Source organism: Oncorhynchus kisutch, unplaced genomic scaffold (genome assembly GCF_002021735.2).
Source record: "Oncorhynchus kisutch isolate 150728-3 unplaced genomic scaffold, Okis_V2 scaffold3963, whole genome shotgun sequence".
NCBI lineage: Eukaryota > Metazoa > Chordata > Actinopteri > Salmoniformes > Salmonidae > Oncorhynchus > Oncorhynchus kisutch.
Window position 1 is genome coordinate 232,805 of NW_022265908.1, and position 21,449 is coordinate 254,253.

Here is a 21,449-nt window from a genome sequence, read left to right on the forward strand (position 1 = left end):
TTAACAGTCTGATGGCTTGGAGACAGAGTTGAGTCTGTTTGTTGGCAGCAGCCTCTCCATGTTAGTGATGGCTGTTTAACAGTCTGATGGCTTGGAGACAGAGAGAGTTGAGTCTGTTTGTTGGCAGCAGCCTCTCCATGTTAGTGGTGGCTGGTTAACTGTCTGATGGCTTGGAGACAGAGAGAGTTGATTCTGTTTGTTGGGAGCAGCCTCTCTATGTTAGTGATGGCTGTTTAACAGTCTGATGGCTTGGAGACAGAGAGAGTTGAGTCTGTTTGTTGACAGCAGCCTCTCTATGTTAGTGATGGCTGTTTAACAGTCTGATGGCTTTGAGATTGAAGCTTTTTCAATCTCTCGGTCCCAGCTTTGATGCACCTGTACTGACCTCGCCTTCAGGATGATAGCGGGGTGAACAGGCAGTGGCTCGGCTGGTTGTTGTCCTTGATGATCTTTATGGCCTTCCTGTGACTTCGGGTGGTGTAGGTGTCCTGGAGGTTAGGTAGTTTGCCCCTGGTGATACGTTGTGCAGACCGCACTACCCTCTGGAGAGCCTTACGGTTGTGGGCGGAGCAGTTGCCGTACCAGGCGGTGATACAGCCCGACAGGATGCTCTCGATTGCGCATCTGTAAAAGTTTGTGAGTGTTTTTGATGACAAGCCACATTTCTTCAGCCTCCTGAGGTTCTTCACCATACCGTCTGTGTGGGTGGACCATTTCAGTTCGTCCGTGATGTGTACGCCGAGGAACTTAACTTTCCATCTTCTCCGCTACTGTCCTGTCGATGTGGATAGGGGGGTGCTCCCTCTGCTGTTTCCTGAACTCCACGATCATCTCCTTTGTTTTGTTGACGTTGATTGTGAGGTTATTTTCCTGGCACCACACTCCTAGGGCTCTCACGTCCTCCCTGTAGGCCGTCTCGTTGTTGTTGGTAATCAAGCCTACCACTGTTGTGTCGTCTGCAAAGTTGACGATTGAGTTGGAAGCGGCCACGCAGTCATGGGTGAACAGGGAGTACAGAAGAGGGCTGAGAACGCACCCTTGTGGGGCCCCCAGTGGGGTGCATTCTCAGCCCTCTCCTGTACTTATCATGAGGCTAATGGTGATGTTAAATGGGGGGCCCGAGTGGGGCAGCAGTCTAAGGCACTGCATTGTAGTGCTAGAGGCGTCACTACAGACCCTGGTTCAGCGGTCTAAGGCACTGCATTGTAGTGCTAGAGGCGTCACTACAGACTCGGGTTCACACAATTGGCCCAGCATCGTCCGGGTTAGGGGAGGGTTTGACCGGGGTAGGCCGTCATTGTAAATAAGAATTTGTTCTTAACTGACTTGCCTAGTTAAATAAAGGTTAAATAATAAAAAATACAAAAATTATTACAGAGTTTAATGGTTGTGAGGAGAAAACTGAGGATGGATCAACAACATTGTTACTCCAGATTAGTAACCTAATTGACAGAGTGAAAAGAAGGAAGCCTGTACAGAATAAAAATATTCCACAACATGCATCCTGTTTACAACAAGGCACTAAAGTAAAACTGCAAAAAAATTTGGAAAAACAATTCACTTCTTGTGGGAATACGAAGTGTTATGTTTGGGGCAAATCCAACACTTTACTGAGTACCGCTCTCCATATGTTCCAGGATAGTGGTGGCCTGCATCAGGTGGTGGTGGCTGCATCAGGTGGTGGTGGCTGCATCAGGTGGTGGTGGCTGCATCAGGTGGTGGTGGCTGCATCAGGTGGTGGTGGCTGCATCAGGTGGTGACTGCATCAGGTGGTGGTGGCGGCATCAGGTGGTGGTGGCTGCATCAGGTGGTGGCTACATCAGGTGGTGGCTGCATCAGTGGTGGTGGCTGCATCAGGTGGTGGCTGCATCAGGTGATGCTGCATCAGGTGGTGGTGGCTGCATCAGGTGGTGGTGGCTGCATCAGGTGGTGGCTACATCAGGTGGTGGCTGCATCAGTGGTGGTGGCTGCATCAGGTGGTGGCTGCATCAGGTGATGGCTGCATCAGGTGGTGGCTGCATCAGGTGGTGGTGGCTGCATCAGGTGGTGGCTCATCAGAGGGTGGTGGCTGCATCAGGTGGTGGTGGCTGCATCAGGTGGTGGTGGCTGCATCAGGTAGTAGTGGTTGCATCAGGTGGTGGTGGCTGCATCAGGTGGTGGTGGCTGCATCAGGTGGTGGCTGCATCAGGTGGTGGTGGCTGTATCAGGTGGTGGTGGCTGCATCAGGTGGTGGCTGCATCAGGTGATGGCTGCATCAGGTGGTGGCTGCATCAGGTGGTGGTGGCTGCATCAGGTGGTGGCTCATCAGAGGGTGGTGGCTGCATCAGGTGGTGGTGGCTGCATCAGGTGGTGGTGGCTGCATCAGGTAGTAGTGGTTGCATCAGGTGGTGGTGGCTGCATCAGGTGGTGGTGGCTGCATCAGGTGGTGGCTGCATCAGGTGGTGGTGGCTGTATCAGGTGGTGGTGGCTGCATCAGTGGTGGTGGCTGCATCAGTGGTGGTGGCTGCATCAGGTGGTGGCTGCATCAGGTGGTGGCTGCATCAGGTGGTGGCTGCATCAGGTGGTGGTGGCTGCATCAGGTGGTGGTGGCTGCATCAGGTGGTGGCGGCTGCATCAAGTGGTGGCGGCTGCATCAGGTGGTGGTGGCTGCATCAGGTGGTGGTGGCTGCATCAGGTGGTAGTGGCTGCATCAGGTGGTGGTGGCTGCATCAGGTGGTGGTGGCTGCATCAGGTGGTGGTGGCTGCATCAGGTGGTGGTGGTGGTGGCTGCATCAGGTGGTGGCTGCATCAGGTGGTGGCTGCATCAGGTGGTGGTGGCTGCATCAGGTGGTGGTGGCTGCATCAGGTGGTGGTGGCTGCATCAGGGGGTGGTGGCTGCATCAGGTGTTGGCTGCATCAGGTGGTGGTGGCTGCATCAGGTGGTGGTGGCTGCATCAGGTGGTGGCTGCATCAGGTGGTGGCTGCATCAGGTGGTAGCTGCATCAGGTGGTGGTGGCTGCATCAGGTGATGGTGGCTGCATCAGGTGGTTGGCTGCATCAGTTGGTAGTGGCTGCATCAGTTGGTGCTGGCTGCATCAGGTGGTGGCTGCATCAGGTGGTGGCTGCATCAGGTGGTGGCTGCATCAGGTGGTGGTGGCTGCATCAGGTGGTGGTGGCTGCATCAGGTGGTGGTGGCTGCATCAGGTGGTGGCTGCATCAGGTGATGGCTGCATCAGGTGGTGGTGGCTGCATCAGAGGTGGTGGCTGCATCAGGTGGTGGTGGCTGCATCAGGTGGTGGTGGCTGCATCAGGTGGCGGCTGCATCAGGTGGTGGCTGCATCAGGTGGTGGTGGCTGCATCAGGTGGTGGTGGCTGCATCAGGTGGCGGCTGCATCAGGTGGTGGTGGCTGCACCAGGTGGTGGTGGATGCATCATGTGGTGGCTGCATCATGTGGTGGTGGCTGCATCATGTGGTGGTGGCTGCATCATGTGGTGGTGGCTGCATCAGGTGGTGGTGGCTGCATCAGGTGGTGGTGGCTGCATCAGGTGGTGGTGGCTGCATCAGGTGGTGTTGGCTGCATCAGGTGGTGGCGGCTGCATCTGGTGGTGGCGGCTGCATCAGGTGGTGGCGGCTGCATCAGGTGGTGGTGGCTGCATCAGGTGGTGGCTACATCAGGTGGTGGCTGCATCAGTGGTGTTGGCTGCATCAGGTGGTGGTGGCTGCATCAGGTGGTGGTGGCTGCATCAGGTGGTGGTGGCTGCATCAGGTGGTGGTGGTGGCTGCATCTGGTGGTGGCTGCATCAGGTGGTGGCTACATCAGGTGGTGGCTGCATCAGTGGTGGTGGCTGCATCAGGTGGTGGCTGCATCAGGTGGTGGTGGCTGCATCAGGTGGTGGCTCATCAGAGGGTGGTGGCTGCATCAGGTGGTGGTGGCTGCATCAGGTGGTGGTGGCTGCATCAGGTGGTAGTGGCTGCATCAGGTGGTGGTGGCTGCATCAGGTGGTGGTGGCTGCATCAGGTGGTGGCTGCATCAGGTGGTGGTGGCTGTATCAGGTGGTGGTGGCTGCATCAGGTGGTGGCTGCATCAGGTGGTGGCTGCATCAGGTGGTGGTGGCTGCATCAGGTGGTGGTGGCTGCATCAGGTGGTGGGGGCTGCATCAGGTGGTGGCGGCTGCATCAAGTGGTGGCGGCTGCATCAGGTGGTGGTGGCTGCATCAGGTGGTGGTGGCTGCTTCAGGTGGTAGTGGCTGCATCAGGTGGTGGTGGCTGCATCAGGTGGTGGTGGCTGCATCAGGTGGTGGTGGTGGTGGCTACATCAGGTGGTGGCTGCATCAGGTGGTATCTGCATCAGGTCGTGGCTGCATCAGGTGGTGGTGGCTGCATCAGGTGGTGGTGGCTGCATCAGGGGGTGGTGGCTGCATCAGGTGTTGGCTGCATCAGGTGTTGGCTGCATCAGGTGGTGTTGGCTGCATCAGGTGGTGGCGGCTGCATCTGGTGGTGGCGGCTGCATCAGGTGGTGGCGGCTGCATCAGGTGGTGGTGGCTGCATCAGGTGGTGGTGGCTGCATCAGGTGGTGGTGGTGGCTGCATCTGGTGGTGGCTGCATCAGGTGGTGGCTGCATCAGGTGGTGGCTGCATCAGGTGGTGGCTGCATCAGGTGGTGGTGGCTGCATCAGGGGGTGGTGGCTGCATCAGGTGTTGGCTGCATCAGGTGGTGGTGGCTGCATCAGGTGGTGTTGGCTGCATCAGGTGGTGGCTACATCAGGTGGTGGCTGCATCAGTGGTGGTGGCTGCATCAGGTGGTGGCTGCATCAGGTGGTGGCTGCATCAGGTGGTGGTGGCTGCATCAGGTGGTGGCTACATCAGGTGGTGGTTGCATCAGTGGTGGTGGCTGCATCAGGTGGTGGCTGCATCAGGTGATGGCTGCATCAGGTGGTGGCTCATCAGAGGGTGGTGGCTGCATCAGGTGGTGGTGGCTGCATCAGGTGGTGGTGGCTGCATCAGGTGGTAGTGGCTGCATCAGGTGGTGGTGGCTGCATCAGGTGGTGGTGGCTGCATCAGGTGGTGGTGGCTGCATCAGGTGGTGGCTGCATCAGGTGGTGGTGGTGGCTGCATCAGGTGGTGGCTGCATCAGGTGGTGGCTGCATTAGGGGTTGGTGGCTGCATCAGGGGGTGGTGGCTGCATCAGGGGGTGGTGGCTGCATCAGGTGGTGGCTGCATCAGGTGGTGGTGGCTGCATCAGGTGGTGGCTACATCAGGTGGTGGCTGCATCAGTGGTGGTGGCTGCATCAGGTGGTGGCTGCATCAGGTGGTGGTGGCTGCATCAGGTGGTGGCTCATCAGAGGGTGGTGGCTGCATCAGGTGGTGGTGGCTGCATCAGGTGGTGGTGGCTGCATCAGGTGGTAGTGGCTGCATCAGGTGGTGGTGGCTGCATCAGGTGGTGGTGGCTGCATCAGGTGGTGGCTGCATCAGGTGGTGGTGGCTGTATCAGGTGGTGGTGGCTGCATCAGGTGGTGGCTGCATCAGGTGGTGGCTGCATCAGGTGGTGGTGGCTGCATCAGGTGGTGGGGGCTGCATCAGGTGGTGGCGGCTGCATCAAGTGGTGGCGGCTGCATCAGGTGGTGGTGGCTGCATCAGGTGGTGGTGGCTGCTTCAGGTGGTAGTGGCTGCATCAGGTGGTGGTGGCTGCATCAGGTGGTGGTGGCTGCATCAGGTGGTGGTGGTGGTGGCTACATCAGGTGGTGGCTGCATCAGGTGGTATCTGCATCAGGTCGTGGCTGCATCAGGTGGTGGTGGCTGCATCAGGTGGTGGTGGCTGCATCAGGGGGTGGTGGCTGCATCAGGTGTTGGCTGCATCAGGTGGTGGTGGCTGCATCAGGTGGTGGTGGCTGCATCAGGTGGTGGTGGCTGCATCAGGTGGTGGCTGCATCAGGTGGTAGCTGCATCAGGTGGTGGTGGCTGCATCAGGTGATGGTGGCTGCATCAGGTGGTGGTGGCTGCATCAGGTGGTAGTGGCTGCATCAGGTGGTGGTGGCTGCATCAGGTGGTGGTGGCTGCATCAGGTGGTGGTGGCTGCATCAGGTGATGGTGGCTGCATCAGGTGATGGCTGCATCAGGTGGTGGTGGCTGCATCAGAGGTGGTGGCTGCATCAGGTGGTGGTGGCATCAGGTGGTGGTGGCTGCATCAGGTGGTGGTGGCTGCATCAGGTGGTGGTGGCTGCATCAGGTGGTGGCTGCATCAGGTAGTGGTGGCTGCATCAGGTGGTGGTGGTGGTGGCTGCATCAGGTGGTGGTGGCTGCATCAGGTGGTGGTGGCTGCATCAGGTGGTGGCTGCATCAGGTGGTGGCTGCATCAGGTGGTGGTGGTGGTGGCTGCATCAGGTGGTGGCTGCATCAGGTGGTGGTGGCTGCATCAGGGGGTGGTGGCTGCATCAGGTGGTGTTGGCTGCATCAGGTGGTGGTGGCTGCATCTGGTGGTGGCTGCATCAGGTGGTGGCTCCATCAGGTGGTGGTGTCATCAGAGGGTGGTGGCTGCATCAGGTGGTGTTGGCTGCATCAGGTGGTGGTGGCTGCATCAGGTGGTGGTGGCTGCATCAGGTGGTGGTGGCTGCATCAGGTGGTGGCTACATCAGGTAGTGGTGGCTGCATCAGGTGGTGGTGGTGGTGGCTGCATCAGGTGGTGGTGGATGCATCAGGTGGTGGTGGCTGCATCAGGTGGTGGCTGCGTCAGGTGGTGGCTGCATCAGGTGGTGGCTGCATCAGGTGGTGGCTGCATCAGGTGGTGGTGGCTGCATCAGGTGGTGGTGGCTGCATCAGGTGTTGGTGGCTGCATCAGGTGGTGGCTGCATCAGGTGATGGCTGCATCAGGTGGTGGTGGCTGCATCAGAGGTGGTGGCTGCATCAGGTGGTGGTGGCTGCATCAGGTGGTGGTGGCTGCATCAGAGGTGGTGGCTGCATCAGGTGGTGGTGGCTGCATCAGGTGGTGGTGGCTGCATCAGGTGGTGGCTGCATCAGGTGGTGGTGGCTGCATCAGGTGGTGGCGGCTGCATCATGTGGTGGTGGCTGCATCATGTGGTGGTGGCTGCATCAGGTGGTGGTGGCTGCATCAGGTGGTGGTGGCTGCATCAGGTGGTGGTGGCTGCATCAGGTGGTGGTGTTGGCTGCATCTGGTGGTGGCTGCATCAGGTGGTGGCTGCATCAGGTGGTGGCTGCATCAGGTGGTGGTGGCTGCATCAGGTGGTGGCTGCATCAGGTGGTGGTGGCTGCATCAGAGGTGGTGGCTGCATCAGGTGGTGGTGGCTGCATCAGGTGGTGGCTGCATCAGGTGGTGGTGGCTGCATCAGGTGGTGGTGGCTGCATCAGGTGGTGGCTGCATCAGGTGGTGGTGGCTGCATCAGGTGGTGGTGGTGGTGGCTGCATCAGGTGGTGGTGGCTGCATCAGGTGGTGGTGGCTGCATCAGGTGGTGGCTGCATCAGGTGGTGGCTGCATCAGGTGGTGGTGGTGGTGGCTGCATCAGGTGGTGGCTGCATCAGGGGGTGGTGGCTGCATCAGGGGGTGGTGGCTGCATCAGGTGGTGTTGGCTGCATCAGGTGGTGGTGGCTGCATCTGGTGGTGGCTGCATCAGGTGGTGGCTGCATCAGGTGGTGGCATCAGAGGGTGGTGGCTGCATCAGGTGGTGTTGGCTGCATCAGGTGGTGGCTGCATCAGGTGGTGGTGGCTGCATCAGGTGGTGGTGGCTGCATCAGGTGGTTGCTGCATCAGGTAGTGGTGGCTGCATCAGGTGGTGGTGGTGGTGGCTGCATCAGGTGGTGGTGGATGCATCAGGTGGTGGTGGCTGCATCAGGTGGTGGCTGCGTCAGGTGGTGGCTGCATCAGGTGGTGGTGTTGGTGGCTGCATCAGGTGTTGGCTGCATCAGGTGTTGGTGGCTGCATCAGGGGGTGGTGGCTGCATCAGGTGGTGTTGGCTGCATCAGGTGGTGGTGGCTGCATCTGGTGGTGGCTGCATCAGGTGGTGGCTGCATCAGGTGGTGGCTCCATCAGGTGGTGGTGGCATCAGAGGGTGGTGGCTGCATCAGGTGGTGTTGGCTGCATCAGGTGGTGGTGGCTGCATCAGGTGGTGGTGGCTGCATCAGGTAGTGGCTGCATCAGGTGGTGGTGGCTGCATCAGGTGGTGGTGGCTGCATCAGGGGGTGGTGGCTGCATCAGGTGGTGTTGGCTGCATCAGGTGGTGGTGGCTGCATCAGGTGGTGACTGCATCAGGTGGTGGCTCCATCAGGTGGTGCTGGCTGCATCAGGTGGTGGTGGCTGCATCAGGTAGTAGCTGCATCAGGTGGTAGTTGCATCAGGTGGTGATGGCTGCATCAGGTGGTGGTGGCTGCATCAGGTGATGGCTGCATTAGGTGGTGGCTGCATCAGGTGGTGGTGGCTGCATCAGGTGGTGTTGGCTGCATCAGGTTGTGCCTGCATCAGGTGGTGGTGGCTGCATCAGGTGGTGGTGGTGGTGGCTGCATCAGGTGGTGGTGGCTTCATCAGGTGGTCACTGCATCAGGTGGTGGCTGCATCAGGTGGTGGTGGCTGCATCAGTGGTGGTGGCTGCATCAGGTGGTGGTGGCTGCATCAGGTGGTGGCTGCATCAGGTGGTGCTGGCTTCATCTGGTGGTGATGGCTGCATCAGGCCTTGAGTATGATTGGAATCGTTAATGCAACCGCTGTGTTACATTTATTTTTCACGTTACAGAATTAGTTCACTGGGCTATAATATGAGACGGTGCTCAGAAATTAGCATTATGTCTCCTCTATCTCGGAGTCCACAGAAACCCATAATTAACACATAAATATTCCCTTACCTTTGATGTTCTTCGATCAGAAGACGTGCAAGGAGTTATACTTACCAAAAACTGCCTTTGGTTTTCAAGCCTGTGTCTTTAGGTTACCAAACGCAACAAAATCCGGTTGAAATGCAGCCAAAATTCTAGTCGATGCGCATCTAAACTTCAAAATGACATATTATATGTCGACTAAACTGGTCAAACTAAGTGCAGAATCAAGCTTAAACATGTTCTAAACATACAAAAAAAAACTTAGCCCGAACAGACAAACCGAAATCGTTTGGTCAATCCTGGAAGAAAGAGAGCTACGGACCAGACGTGCGCATGAAAGTACATGTATTTTCGCACGAGCGATTCTCACAAAGAGAGGCCCCACTGAAAGAGGACACCGCGCTGAAGAGATAGGAACTGTTCCCAGGTCTGTAGCTGGTTGGGAAGGGTTGGGGCAATGACGTCAAAGTTGGTGAAACTTTCATGAAGGCAAGAGAGAGTTTGGTAGAATGGCTGCCCTGAGAGTTCTCCTTTACATACAGACATAATTTGAACGGTTTTAGAAGCTTTAGAGTGTTTTCTATTCAATAATAATTATTATATGCATATATTAGCTATTTTTAACAGATTTTTTTTCAGTTTACTATGGGCACGCAATTCCTCCAAAGGGGGCAGTAGTCGGACCTATCTTTAACAGGACTGGGGAGTTTTTCAGAAAAAAAACAATGAGTCCAAATTTGAGATTTTTTTTCTCCAACCGCCGTGTCTTTGTGAGATGCAGAGTAGGTGAAAGGATGATCTCATCATGTGAGGTTCCCACAGTGAAGCATGGAGGAGGAGATGTGATGATGTGGCTGTGCTTCACTGGTGACACTGTTACATTTCAAAGGCACACTTAACCAGCACGGGTAACACAGCATTCAGCAGCAATACGCCATCCCATAAGGTTTGTGCTTAGTGGGACAATCATTTGTTTTTAAACAGGACAATGACCCAACACACCTCCAGGCTGTGTAAGGGATATTTCACCAATAAGGAGAGTGATGGAGTGCTGCATCAGATGACCTTGCCTCCACAATCACCCGACCTCAACCCAATTGAGATGGTTTCAGATGAGTTGGACCGCAGAGTGAAGGAAAAGCAGCCAACAAGTGCTCAGTATATGTGGGAACTCATTCAAAAAGTATTCCAGGTGAAGCTGATTGAGAGAATGCCAAGATAATGCAAAGCTGTCATCAAGGCAAAGGGTGGCTACTTTGAAGAATCTAAAATCAAAAATATTTTTGATTTGTATAACACATTTTTGGTTACGACATGATTCCATATGTGTTATTTCATAGTTTTGATATATTCACTATTGTTCTACAATGTAGAAAATAGTAAAAATAAAGAAAAACCTTTGAATGAGAAGGCGTGTCCGAACCTTTGACTGGTACTATAGGTAAATAAAATATTTCTTTTTCTTTTTCAATAAATTTGCAAAGATTTTCAATAAATGTTTTCACTATGTCATTATTGTGTTTTGTGTGGAGATGGGTGAGAGAGAGAAAAACTATTCTGGTGCAACATCCAGAAAAATCACAAAGTTTATCTAACTCTGAATCTATATTTTTGTAAAAACATCTCTCTCTCTCTCAATCTCACTATCTCCTCTGTCTGTCTCTCTCTCTCACTCTCTCCTCTGTCTCTCTCACTCTCACTCTCTCCTCTGTCTCTCTCTCTCTCCCTCTCTCTCTCTGCCTCTCTCTCGCTCTCTCCTCTGTCTTTCTCTCGCTCTCTCTCTCTCTCTCTCTCTCTCTCTCTCTAGAAACCTATCCAAGAACCCTCTAACCACCTTGTCCTGGCAACTGTTCCAGAACCTGCAACTTTCCGAGCTGTAAGTTACATTCTCATTCAAGCTAAAGTGTGTGTGTTTGTTTCAGAACCTGCATACAGCAAAACAACCGCGTAAAACACGACGCATTGTCTGTGTGAGTCTCAAACAGCATCTTGTTCTATATATAGTCCCATAGGGCTCTGGTCTAAAGTAGTGCACTACATAGGGAATAGGGTGTCCTTTGGGACATAGAGGCGGTGTCATGGCACTGTGATCCGGAATTCAGTTATCCAGCATAATTAAGACACTGCAGAGAGAGTTAGAGGCAGTCTGACCTCATTCTCCTGTTAGTTATGAATATTGCAGTAAAAGTCAGGCCCAATCTGATGCTCCTTCAGCACCACTAGTAGAATATTACAGTCTGGTCCAGTCTGGTCCAGTCTGATGCTCCTTCAGCACCACCAGTAGAATATTACAGTCTGGTCCAGTCTGATGCTCCCTCAGCACCACCAGTAGAATATTACAGTCTGGTCCAGTCTGATGCTCTTTCTGCACCACTAGTAGAATATTACAGTCTGGTCCAGTCTGGTCCAGTCTGATGCTCCTTCAGCACCACCAGTAGAATAATACAGTCTGGTCCAGTCTGATGCTCTTTCTGCACCACCAGTAGAATATTACAGTCTGGTCCAGTCTGATGCTCTTTCAGCACCACCAGTAGAATATTACAGTCTGGTCCAGTCTGATGCTCTTTCAGCACCACCAGTAGAATATTACAGTCTGGTCCAGTCTGATGCTCTTTCAGCACCACGAGTAGAATATTACAGTCCGGTCCAGTCTGGTCCAGTCTGATGCTCTTTCTGCAACACTAGTAGAATATTACAGTCCGGTCCAGTCTAGTCCAGTCTGATGCTCTTTCAGCACCGCCAGTAGAATATTACAGTCTGGTCCAGTCTGATGCTCCTTCAGCACCAACAGTAGAATATTACAGTCTGGTCCAGTCTGATGCTCTTTCAGCACCACCAGTAGAATATTACAGTCTGGTCCAGTCTGGTCCAGTCTGATGCTCCTTCAGCACCACCAGTAGAATATTACAGTCTGGTCCAGTCTGATGCTCTTTCAGCACCACCAGTAGAATATTACAGTCTGGTTCAGTCTGATGCTCCTTCAGCACCACCAGTAGAATATTACAGTCTGGTCCAGTCTGGTCCAGTCTGATGCTCCTTCAGCACCACCAGTAGAATATTACAGTCTGGTCCAGTCTGATGCTCTTTCAGCACCACCAGTAGAATATTACAGTCTGGTTCAGTCTGATGCTCCTTCAGCACCACCAGTAGAATATTACAGTCTGGTCCAGTCTGGTCCAGTCTGATGCTCCTTCAGCACCACAAGTAGAATATTACAGCATGGTCCAGTCTGATGCTTTTTCTGCACCACCAGTAGAATATTACAGTCCAGTCCAGTCTGATGCTCCTTCAGCACCACCAGTAGAATATTACAGTCTGGTCCAGTCTGGTCCAGTCTGATGCTCTTTCTGCACCACTAGTAGAATATTACAGTTTGGTCAAGTCTGGTCCAGTCTGATGCTCCTTCAGCACCACCAGTAGAATATTACAGTCTGGTCCAGTCTGATGCTCTTTCAGCACCACCAGTTGAATATTACAGTCTGGTCCAGTCTGATGCTCTTTCAGCACCACCAGTAGAATATTACAGTCCGGTCCAGTCTGGACCAGTCTGATGCTCTTTCAGCACCACTAGTAGAATATTACAGTCCGGTCCAGTCTGGTCCAGTCAGATGCTCATTCTTCACCACTAGTAGAATATTACAGTCCGGTCCAGTCTGGTCCAGTCAGATGCTCATTCTTCACCACTAGTAGAATATTACAGTCCGGTCCAGTCTGGTCCAGTCTGATGATCTTTCTACACCACTAGTATAATATTACAGTCTGGTCCAGGCTGATGCTCTTTCAGCACCACCAGTAGAATATTACAGTCTGGTCCAGTGATGCTCCTTCAGCACCGCCAGTAGAATATTACAGTCTGGTCCAGTCTGATGCTCTTTCAGCACCACCAGTAGAATATTCCAGTCTGGTCCAGTCTGGTCCAGTCTGATGCTCTTTCAGCACCGCCAGTAGAATATTACAGTCTGGTCCTGTCTTGTCCAGTGTAGTCCAGTCTGATGCTCTTTCAGCACCACCAGTATAATATTACAGTCTGGTCCAGTCTGGTCCAGTCTGATGCTCCTTCAGCACCGCCAGTAGAATATTACAGTCTGGTCCAGTCTGATGCTCTTTCTGCACCACTAGTAGAATATTACAGTCCGGTCCAGTCTAGTCCAGTCTGATGCTCTTTCAGCACCGCCAGTAGAATATTACAGTCTGGTCCAGTCTGATGCTCCTTCAGCACCACCAGTAGAATATTACAGTCTGGTCCAGTCTGATGCTCTTTCAGCACCACCAGTAGAATATTACAGTCTGGTCCAGTCTGGTCCAGTCTGATGCTCCTTCAGCACCACCAGTAGAATATTACAGTCTGGTCCAGTGATGCTCCTTCAGCACCGCCAGTAGAATATTACAGTCTGGTCCAGTCTGATGCTCTTTCAGCACCACCAGTAGAATATTCCAGTCTGGTCCAGTCTGGTCCAGTCTGATGCTCTTTCAGCACCGCCAGTAGAATATTACAGTCTGGTCCAGTCTTGTCCAGTGTAGTCCAGTCTGATGCTCTTTCAGCACCACTAGTAGAATATTACAGTCCGGTCCAGTCTGGTCCAGTCTGATGCTCTTTCAGCACCACCAGTATAATATTACAGTCTGGTCCAGTCTGATGCTCTTTCAGCACCGCCAGTAGAATATTACAGTCCCCCCCCTCATCTCAGGGAAGGTCTGCCTCCCTGTTTCCTCTCCTCTCCCTCCTCATCTCAGGGAAGGTCTGCCTCCCTGTTTCCTCTCCTCCCCCTCCTCATCTCAGGGAAGGTCTGCCACCCTGTTTCCTCCCCTTCCTCATCTCAGGGAAGGTCTGCCTCCCTGTTTCTTCTCCTCCCCCTCCTCATCTCAGGGAAGGTCTGCCACCCTGTTTCCTCCCCTTCCTCATCTCAGGGAAGGTCTGCCTCCATGTTTCCTCTCCTCCTCATCTCAGGGAAGGTCTGCCTCCCTGTTTCCTCTCCTCCTCCTCCTCATCTCAGGGAAGGTCTCCCTCCCTGTTTCCTCTCCTCTCCTCCTCATCTCAGGGAAGGTCTGCCTCCCTGTTTCCTCTCCTCCCCCTCCTCATCTCAGGGAAGGTCTGCCACCCTGTTTCCTCCCCTTCCTCATCTCAGGGAAGGTCTGCCTCCATGTTTCCTCTCCTCCTCATCTCAGGGAAGGTCTGCCTCCCTGTTTCCTCTCCTCCTCCTCCTCATCTCAGGGAAGGTCTCCCTCCCTGTTTCCTCTCCTCTCCTCCTCATCTCAGGGAAGGTCTCCCTCCCTGTTTCCTCTCCTCCTCATCTCAGGGAAGGTCTGCCTCCCTGTTTCCTCTCCTCCTCCTCCTCATCTCAGGGAAGGTCTCCCTCCCTGTTTCCTCTCCTGCCCCGCCTCATCCCATTCCTCATCAAAGGTTCCCAATCAACATGTTGAACTGCCTGAGAGGCCTTGGAGGCAACTCTTTAGATTGTTCCATAGATGGGGTACAGACAAACTAAAAGCTGCTGTACCTAACTCTGAGGAGACCCAAGGGATTTCCATCCCTGAGACCAGGTATTTTGGAATGTGGGACACATTCCGCCATGTTTAATACAGCTACATGTTTACTCAGCAGATAATTATCAAACCCAGTCAAATTGGAAAAAAACATTACAGATTATCTTTGTTTGACAATTTTTCTCAGCAATTCAGTACCCTGATCTTTTGTCATTCTAGTGAAAGAGGCCCAACGTGATGCTGAACAATGATGTGATGCTGAACAATGTAGTCTGACTCCATATTATGCTTCACTGCTTGGGATACAGAGGAAACAGAGGAAACAGATGGTGTTTTTGTCTCTCTGGGCCCTGCAGTGGAGCTACAGTAGCCAGCTTGGCCTTCCAGAACTGCTGCACAGCCAGCCTAACCCTTCTCTTGGGAAGCAGCCCTAATGTATTACAGTGGTGGGTTATACATGATAAATGGTCGATCTGCTGTAGTTTCTCTGAGGGGGATATGATGGGAGACCATTTGAGGAAGGCTGGGTCACTTCAGCCCACATTTTCATTCTTCAGCAGCTACTGTAACTCCATCTGCTAGAAGCTGTCTGTCTGTCTGAGAATTAGACAGTATAGACTGCAGTCCTTTGATAGACCTTGGTTTAGATGACAGAGAATTAGACAGTAAAGACTACAGTCCTTTGATAGACCTTGGGTTAGATGACAGAGAATTAGACACTATAGACTGCAGTCCTTTTGATAGGCCTTGGTTTAGATGACAGAGAATTAGACAGTAAAGACTACAGTCCTTTGATAGACCTTGGTTTAGATGACAGAGAATTAGACAGTATAGACTGCAGTCCTGCATCTATGTGTCTGCATCTGTGTGTCTATGTTTGTGAAAGCATCTTCCTCTTTAATTCTGGCTTTCTCAATTGAAGCTCATAGCTTCCTCTGTAATCCTGGCCTCCTCTATTGAAGCTCATAGCTTCCTCTGTAATCCTGGCCTCCTCTATTGAAGCTCATAGCTTCCTCTGTAATCCTGGCCTCCTCTATTGAAGCTCATAGCTTCCTCTGTAATCCTGGCCTCCTCTATTGAAGCGCATAGCTTCCTCTGTAATCCTGGCCTCCTCTATTGAAGCTCATAGCTTCCTCTGTAATCCTGGCCTCCTCTATTGAAGCTCATAGCTTCCTCTGTAATCCTGGCTTCCTCTATTGAAATTTAGAGCTTCACATATTCAAACATTGGTGCTTCTCTGTGAGTGGATTTTCTCCTGACTGGAATAGTCTGATCAAACCTGCAGTCCTTTGATAGACCTTGGTTTAGATGACAGAGAATTAGACAGTAAAGACTGCAGTCCTTTTGATAGGCCTTGGTTTAGATGACAGAGAATTAGACAGTATAGACTGCAGTCCTTTGATAGACCTTGGTTTAGATGACAGAGAATTAGACAGTATAGACTGCAGTCCTTTGATAGACCTTGGTTTAGATGACATCGAATTAGACAGTAAAGACTACAGTCCTTTGATAGACCTTGGTTTAGATGACAGAGAATTAGACAGTAAAGACTACAGTCCTTTGATAGACCTTGGTTTAGATGACAGAGAATTAGACAGTAAAGACTACAGTCCTTTGATAGACCTTGGTTTAGATGACAGAGAATTAGACAGTAAAGACTGCAGTCCTTTGGTTTAGATGGGGCGGCAGGGTAGCCTAGTGGTTAGAGCGTTGGAGGATTGACGGTGTGGTGTTTGACTGGGGTTGTGGTGTGTTGTTGTTTACAGGAGGCTGGACGGTGTGGTGTTTGACTGTGGTTGTGATGTGTTGTTGTTTACAGGAGGCTGGACGGTGTGGTGTTTGACTGTGGTTGCGACGTGCGTTGGATCCAGCTTTGGCAGCAGAGAGGAGAGGCGGGGCTTCACACCCAGATGCTGTTCTGCAGAAACGGGGCCTTTAAGATACGATTGCAAAACATGTACATTACCTTATGTGGTAAGGACACACACACACACACGTGTGCACACACACACATGCACACTCACACACGCACACAGACACACACACATGCACACTCACACACGCACACAGACACACACACATAAATAAAGTGCATTCGGAAAGTATTCAGACCCCTTGACTTTTTGCACAAAAAAAAACCAAAAATATGAAATATCACATTTACAAAAGTATTTGTTGAAGCACCAGCGATTACAGCCTCGAGTCTTCTTGGGTATGACGCTACAAGCTTGGCACACCTGTATTTGGTGGGAGTTTCTCCCATTCCTCTCTGCAGTTCCTCTCAAGCTCTGTCAGGTTGGATGGGGAGCGTCGCTGCACAGCTATTTTCAGGTCTCTCCAGAGATGTTCCATCGGTTTCAAGGCTCTGGCCACTCAAGGACATTCAGAGGTGTCACGAAACCACACAGTGATGTGCTGCTCTCTCTCTTTCAGATTTTTTTTACAAATTCTTTGTGGGTCTGTGTAATCTGACAGCAATAATTGTCTCTAATATGGTCATACATTTAACAGCTTTGTTTCCACCTCATTTTGTGGGCAGTGTGCTCATAGCCTTTCTCAATAGCAAGGCTATGCTCACTGAGTCTGTACATAGTCAAAGCTTTCCTTAAGTTTGGTTCAGTCACAGTGGTCAGGTATTCTGCCACTGTGTGCTCTCTGTTTAGGGCCAAATAGCATTCTAGTTTGATCCGTTTTTTTGTTAATTCTTTCCAATGTGTTAAGTAATTATCTTTTTGTTTTCTCATGATTTTGGTTGGGTCTAACTGTGTTGTTGTCCTGGGTCTCTGTGGGGTCTGTTTGTGTTTGTGAACTGAGCCCCAGGACCAGCATCCTTAGGGAAATCTTCTCCAGGTTAATATCTTTGTAGGTAATGGCTTTGATATGGTAGGTTTGGGAATCACTTCCATTAAATTTGAGTGTTTAATGGATCTTTTATGGATTTTGATAATTAGTGGGTATCGACCTAATTCTGCTCTGCATGCATTATTTTGTGTTTGTTCCATTATGTGAAGTCTTGGTTGGTGAGCGGACCCCAGACCTCACAACCATAAAGACAATGGGTTCTAGAACTGAGTCAAGTATTTTTAGCCAGATCCTATTTGGGATGTCTAATGTTATGTTCCTTTTGATGGTGTAGAAGGTCCTTCTTGCCTTGTCTCTCAGATTGTTCACAGTTTTGTGGAATTTACCTGTGGCGCTGATGTTTAGGCCAATGTATGTGTAGTTTTTTTCTGTGCTCTAGGGCAACAGTGTCTAGATGGAATTGGTATTTGTGGTCCTAGCAACTGGATCTTTTTTGGAACACCAGTATTTTGGTCTCACCGAGATTTACTGTCAGGGCCCAGGTCTGACAGAATCTGTGCATAAGATCTAGGTGCTGCTGTAGGCCCTCCTTGGTTGGGGACAGATCTAGGTGCTGCTGTAGGCCCTCCTTGGTTGCGGACAGAAGCAGCAGATCATCAGCAAACAGTAGACATTTGACTTCAGATTCTAGTAGGGTGATGCCGGGTGTTGCAGACTGTTCTAGTGCCCTCGTCAGGTTGTTGATATGTATGTTGAAGAGGGTGAGGCCGGGTGTTGCAGACTGTTCTAGTGCCCTCGTCAGTTCGTTGACATGTATGTTGAAGAGGGTGAGGCCGGGTGCTGCAGACTGTTCTAGTCCCCTCGCCAGTTCGTTGACATGTATGTTGAAGAGGGTGAGGCCGGGTGCTGCAGACTGTTCTAGTGCCCTCGCCAGATTCTCTGGTTTCTTCCATTACATTGAGCTGATTGATGATTGATTGAGGTTGATGTTAGATTCTCTGGTTTCTTCCATTACATTGAGCTGATTGATGATTGATTGAGGTTGATGTTAGATTCTCTGGTTTCTTCCATTACATTGAGCTGATTGATGATTGATTGAGGTTGATGTTAGATTCTCTGGTTTCTTCCATTACATTGAGCTGATTGATGATTGATTGAGGTTGATGTTAGATTCTCTGGTTTCTTCCATTACATTGAGCTGATTGATGATTGATTGAGGTTGATGTTAGATTCTCTGGTTTCTTCATTACATTGAGCTGATTTCTGAGGTGCTGTTCCCTAGTGTATTTCTGTATTGTTTTAGTGATTCACCATAGCGAAGAAGTAGACTCAGGTTTTCTGGGTCTCTGTTTTTGGTTGGATAGGTTTCTCAATTTCCTTCTTAGGTGTTTGCATTCTTCATCAAACCATTTGTCATTGTTGTTAATTTTAGATTGTCTGTTTGAAATGTTTACATTTGATAGGGAAGCTGAGAGGTAAAATATACTGTTTAGGTTTTCTACTGCCAAGTTTGCACCTTCACTATTACAGTGGAATGTTTTGTCCAGGAAATTATCTAAAAGGGATTGAATTTGTTGTTGCCTAATTGTATTTTGGCAGGTTTCTACTTTCCTTCCATCTATGATATTTCTTAATATCATGCAGTTCCTTTGGCGCCTCATGATTCAGTGTTGTTCTTTTCAAGTAGATGTGATTTTGCTGTGGTCTGATAGGGGTGTCCGTGGGCTGACTGTGAACGCTCTGAGAGACTCTGGGTTGAGGTCAGTGATAAACTGGTCTACAGTACTACTGCAAAGGAATGAGCTATAGGTGTAACTACCATAGGCGTCCCCTCGAAGCCTCCCATTGACTATGTACATACCCAGCGTCGAACAGAGATGCAGGAGTTGTGACCCATTTTTGTTGGTTAAGTTGTGTCTAGGGGGGCATATGGGGAAGGGAAAGCTGTCACCTCCAGGCAGGTGTTTGTCCCCCTGTCTGCTGAGGGTGTCAGGTTCTTGTCCACTTCTGGCATTTAGGTCACCACACGTCCCTGGGCCTGGAAATGATTGATCTCCCCCTCCAGGATGGAGAATCTGTGATTGTTAAAGTATGGGAATGCTAGTGGGGGGATATAGGTAGCACACATGAGGAAATGTTTCTCTGTCTCTGTCTGTCTCTCTCTCTCTCTCTCAATCTCTCTCTCTCTGTCTCTCTCTCTCTCTCTCTCTCTCTCTCTCTCTCTCTCTCTCTCTCTCTCTCTCTCTCTCTCTCTCTGTCTTTCTCTTTCACTCTGTCTCTCTCTCTCACTCTGTCTCTCTCTCTCTCTCTCTCTGTCTCTCTCTGTCTTTCTCTCCTCTTTCTTTCTCTGTCTCCTACTCCTCCAGACGTACCAGAGATCAATGTAAGCCACAACAGTAACCTGATGATGATAGAGGGTGATAATGTAACGGTCAGCTGTAATGGGTCAGGAGCTCCCCTCCCCGAAGTCGACTGGACCGTCGCTGGACTACACTCCATCAACACACACCTGGTGAGACATACACACACCTGGTGAGACATACACACACCTGGTGAGACATACACACACCTGGTGAGACATACACACACCTGGTGAGGCATACACACACCTGGTGAGACCTACACACACCTGGTGAGACCTACACACACCTGCTGAGACCTACACACACCTGGTGAGACATACACACACCTGGTGAGACATACATACACCTGGTGAGACATACATACACCTGGTGAGACATACACACACCTGGTGAGACATACACACACCTGGTGAGACGTACACACACCTGGTGAGACATACAGACACCTGGTGAGACATACAGACACCTCGTGAGACATACATATACCTGGTGAGACATACATACACCTGGTGAGACATGCACACACCTGGTGAGACATACACACACCTGGTGAGACATACACACACCTGGTGAGGCATACACACACCTGGTGAGGCATACAGACACAGGCACGGACGGATGGATGCACACATGTAACCAGGCACACACACAGGTCACCTTAATAATCTAATCTCCTGTCCTCTAGTTCTCCAGTCTAACGTGTACTGTAGTCTAATGTCCACCAACCCTATTCATCTCCTCTAGTTCTCCAGTCTAACGTGTACTGTAGTCTAATGTCCACCAACCCTATTCATCTCCTCTTGTTCTCCAGACTAATGTCCACCAACCCTATTCATCTCCTCTAGTTCTCTAGACTAATGTGTACTGTAGTCTAATGTCCACCAACCCTATTCATCTCCTCTAGTTCTCCAGACTAACGTGTACTGTAGTCTAATGTCCACCAACCCTATTCATCTCCTCTAGTTCTCCAGACTAACGTGTACTGTAGTCTAATGTCCACCAACCCTATTCATCTCCTCTAGTTCTCCAGACTAATGTCCACCAACCCTATTCATCTCCTCTAGTTCTCCAGTCTAACCTGTACTGTAGTCTAATGTCCACCAACCCTATTCATCTCCTCTAGTTCTCCAGTCTAACCTGTACTGTAGTCTAATGTCCACCAACCCTATTCATCTCCTCTAGTTCTCCAGTCTAACGTGTACTGTAGTCTAATGTCCACCAACCCTATTCATCTCCTCTAGTTCTCCAGTCTAACCTGTACTGTAGTCTAATGTCCACCAACCCTATTCCTCTCCTCTAGGTCTCCAGTCTAACCTGTACTGTAGTCTAATGTCCACCAACCCTATTCATCTCCTCTAGTTCTCCAGACTAACGTGTACTGTAGTCTAATATCCACCAACCCTATTCATCTCCTCTAGTTTTCCAGTCTAACCTGAACTGTAGTCTAATGTCCACCAACCCTATTCATCTCCTCTAGTTCTCCAGTCTAACCTGTACTGTAGTCTAATGTTGTGTTCTCCCCTCATCTCCTTTCCTCTCCTCAGTCAATCAATTGTATTTGTATTTATCTTCACATCAGCATATGCCACAACGTGTTTATACAGAAACCCAGCATTAATCTCCCAATCAGCACGCAATGTAAAAGCATGGTGGTTAGGAAAAACTCCCCAGAAAGGTAGGAACCTAGGAAGAAACCTAGAGAGGAACCAGGCTCTGAGGGGTGGCCAGTCCTCTTCTGGGTGTGCTGGGTGGAGATTATAAGAGTACATGGCCATCAAGACCAGATTGTTCTTCAAGATGTTTAAGATGACCAGGAGGGTCAAATAGTCATTATAGAGGCTGCAACAGCTCAGCACCTCAGGAGTAAATGTCAGTTGGGTTTTCATAGCCGAGCATTCAGAGGTAGAGAGGTAGAGAGGTAGAGAGGTATAGAGAGGTAGAGAGACAGAGATGTAGAGAGACAGAGAGACAGAGAGACAGAGAGGTAGAGGGGTAGAGAGA

At 50.9% G+C, this 21,449-nt stretch overlaps 1 protein-coding gene across 1 annotated transcript in view; it reads left to right on the forward strand.

Annotated features, from left to right (window-relative positions):
- The window catches only part of LOC109884949 (NT-3 growth factor receptor), a gene marked incomplete at its 3' end in the record, with an annotated part of 60,360 nt that overhangs the window by 30,486 nt on the left and 8,425 nt on the right, over window positions 1-21,449 (forward strand). The window contains exons 4-6 of the mRNA XM_031821346.1: window positions 10,607-10,675; window positions 16,103-16,257; window positions 19,452-19,597. Of these exons, the coding sequence (XP_031677206.1) occupies window positions 10,607-10,675; window positions 16,103-16,257; window positions 19,452-19,597 (370 nt within the window). The remainder of the gene's footprint in view (window positions 1-10,606; window positions 10,676-16,102; window positions 16,258-19,451; window positions 19,598-21,449) is intronic.